Below are 3089 nucleotides of genomic sequence, written 5' to 3' on the forward strand. Positions count from 1 at the left end.
CAAGCCCGTCCCGATGTCCCCCCGGTTCTTGTGCGCTGGCACAATCCCGTCCCGATGTCCCCCAGGTTCTTGTGCGCTCACGCAATCCCGTCCCGATGTCCCCCAGGTTCTTGTGCGCTGGCACAAGCCCGTCCCGATGTCCCCTTGTGCGATGCCCGAGGGGTGTGCGTCCCCCGCAGGGACGAGCACTAGGTGGCAGCCGGGACACGATGTGCTGGGAGCCACAAATTATTGTGCGATGCCCGAGGGGTGTGCGTCCCCCGCAGGGACGAGCACTAGGTGGCAGCCGGGACACGATGTGCTGGGAGCCACAAATTAATTCAGTTGGTTTCCCCCCCCCCCCCCAAGAAATGAAACCCTTGTGAAATGTGCTCCCAACTGTTGGTGGTTGCAGGTGCCCTTGTGTGTCCAGAGACGTGTCCTACCTGCTTTTTTCCCCCATCTCCAGCCCTGCAGACTCCATCCCCTGAGAAGCACATGCTTTCTAGAAAACAAATCCTCAGGAAAGGCCACGACGGGCTGTTACAGTTAAGTCCAAATATCATCTAAGGTTTTGTCGCTGCTTTTGCAAAATCACTCAGGAAGCTCCCAAAGGTTTGTACATCGGCTGGGCTGCCGGGACGTACGTGTGTTTGGGGGCTTTCACGCAGTTACCGTTGTTTTTTTGAATTTTAGCGAGTTTCTTTGCAACCCTGGGAGAACTAAGCCTCGACTGTGTCGCTTAACAGGAGGAAAATTTCTCACCCATTCAGCTGAGTCCTGGAGCGGGGACTTTTTGAAATACGAAAGCTCAGTTTCCAGGGTTCTCTGCAGGTCCCCAGTACGTTATGCCTGTCCCTGCCATGCTCTATACCTCCCCTCTTCGATATTTGCATGTGAGCAATGAACTAAACATCCTGTGTGTGCTCAGGGCCGTGGATGTGCTGCTGGCCAGGGAGCCAAACTGCTCAGAGGTGTCATTGCCTGATTGTCCCTCCTCGAGTGAGCACCACCGGGGTCTCTCCTTGGTCTCCAGCGCTGGTTTTTACCAAGGTTGTAAGAACTTTGCATCTTTGCAGCCTCAACTCCAGAGTTTGGATCTGGTGGCCGGTGGGTTAAAAAAGTCGTGGGTGGAAGGGCTAGCCTACTTTTCCTCTTGTCCCGCTGCCATGTCCGTATTCAGCAGTGTTTCATTAACTAACAACGTTGAGCTGTTGGGCCCAGCTCCAGCAAAGCATTTTAATAAAGCTAGGGCTGTAAAGAGGGCTCTGGAGCCAAGTGAAGCTCAGTCTTTGTTGTCTCTGAGCCTCCACAGTTTATAACGCAACAAATACCACGGCTGCCAAATGGCCCATTCCTAGAAAACCCAACTTTCTGCAGGCAAAGCATAACTAAGCCTCTAATGGGCACCAAAGCCTCTTCCAAAGCTGAGGGTGGGCTGTTGAAGAACCGTCTTCGCTTGCAAATCCAGCAGTGAGGAAGCTGCAAGGGTTCCTGCAGGTGCAATGTGGTGTGACCCTTCTTGTCACCCACAGAAGACGTGTGAACCTCATGCCCCCTGCCCTCCATTGTCATCATTCCCGGAAAGGAGCCACCACCCTGAGGCGCCTCAACTGTCTTTTCTCAGTCTCAAAGTGACTGATGACAAAATCCGTCCCTCCTCCTGCCCAAAGGCTTTGTTCCAAGCCAGGAATAAATTCCCATGCCACACGAGACGTGCCATTATCACCCTGAAACAATGCTAACAAGGTGAAAGCCAGAAAGCCTTCCAGAAGATACTCCCAGAGCTAGCCACCCTCCCCAGTTTGCCAACTCCCAGTTGCTCTGGCTGCCGCCCAGCCAGCGGTTTGGCTGCGCTTTTCTCTGCCGGATTTCAGCGCCCAGGAGCCTCTCTTGCTAAAAAAACCCCTCAGGTCTCCAGCGAAGCTACATCCAGAGGATGGTGAAAGTCACCTCTCCATTTTTATTTAGTGAGCTTAGCAAGTGAAGGTCCTCCAGCTGCTCCATGCAAAGCTGTTTCTCCAACCTTCAAGTGATTTTTTTTGGACTCTCTGCTGCACCTTCTCATATTTTAACCCCCCCTTGAAGTGGGGACACGAGGGGTTGCAGAGACGTCTTAGTTGTGCTGCTGAAGCTGCACACAGAGAGGTATAACATCTTGGTGGGACTGATTCTGGATTCAGTCTCTATGTGGCTTTGGGCAATCTTTTTTCGCGCCTAAAATGGGAACAAACATTCCTTTCTGTGTAAAATCTGAATTTCTGGAGGCAAAGATGCATCTCATGGAGATTTGAGTGTGCACATACCTTGAAGTGAGCTGGGCCTTGTGCATGTGGTCATTCTGGGTAAATGGTTGCTGAAATATCTGCCTGTCTGTGCTATTCATGGAGGAGATGGTGCTTTGGATCAGGACGTGGGAGCCAGCAGGTGTCGGTGTGAAGAGGATCATTCCTTTTGGGGTGGGGACATGTTGTGGTATCTATCCACACAAGAGTTTGTAATTAGAGGTTACACCGTGCATCCTCTAAATATATTATTTGGATCCAAATACCATTGCTAAATCCCTGCAGATCGCATTCATGAAAGCCTTATAAATACAGGTTCATTCCTTCCTCTTGCAGCGTCTCTAGGTCTCAGCAGCTTTGTGGTGACGCTCCATCATGTCAGCCAAAGCCATGAAGATATTCCTCCTGCTGCTGCTTCTCCTCATGGTGTTCCAGGCTGCTGCAGGTAAGTGTAACTACAACCAACGTGCATTTTTGTGTTTGGGGAACAGGGAGCGATTCTGTAAACGAGGGACAAACTCGTGACAGCGCGCAGCTGATGTGATACTTGGGTGTTGAACCTGCCTGCCTGGCACCCAGTGTGCCAACTCCAGTTAGGCATTTCACTGCTAAGGGAGAGAGCATCGCACTCTGCAGAACTCATGAACGCTTTCAGGCATCGCAGCAAAACTCAACAGCAGGTTGATGATCTCCCCGAGATGCCGCTTGTGCTATCTGCAGACCGAGCTGTTGGGAACACGGGGGCAGGATTTCTTCACGCGTGCAAACCCAAAGAAAGATGCTTACCGGCTCTTTTTCTTAATTACAGTGTCAGACACTGCGATG

The 3089-nt window shown here is 51.6% G+C and overlaps 1 protein-coding gene across 1 annotated transcript in view; it reads right to left on the bottom strand.

Moving 5' to 3' along the window:
* XKR5 (XK, Kell blood group complex subunit-related family, member 5) overlaps nucleotides 1–1150 on the bottom strand; it is a 12086-nt gene extending 10936 nt beyond the window's left edge. The window contains exons 1-2 of the mRNA XM_009319751.1: nucleotides 1128–1150; nucleotides 82–214 (exon numbers count right to left, since the gene is read on the bottom strand). Of these exons, the coding sequence (XP_009318026.1) occupies nucleotides 82–214; nucleotides 1128–1150 (156 nt within the window). The remainder of the gene's footprint in view (nucleotides 1–81; nucleotides 215–1127) is intronic.
* Nucleotides 1151–3089: the final 1939 nt, after the last annotated feature.

Source organism: Pygoscelis adeliae, unplaced genomic scaffold, assembly GCF_000699105.1.
Source record: "Pygoscelis adeliae isolate BGI_AS28 unplaced genomic scaffold, ASM69910v1 Scaffold121, whole genome shotgun sequence".
NCBI lineage: Eukaryota > Metazoa > Chordata > Aves > Sphenisciformes > Spheniscidae > Pygoscelis > Pygoscelis adeliae.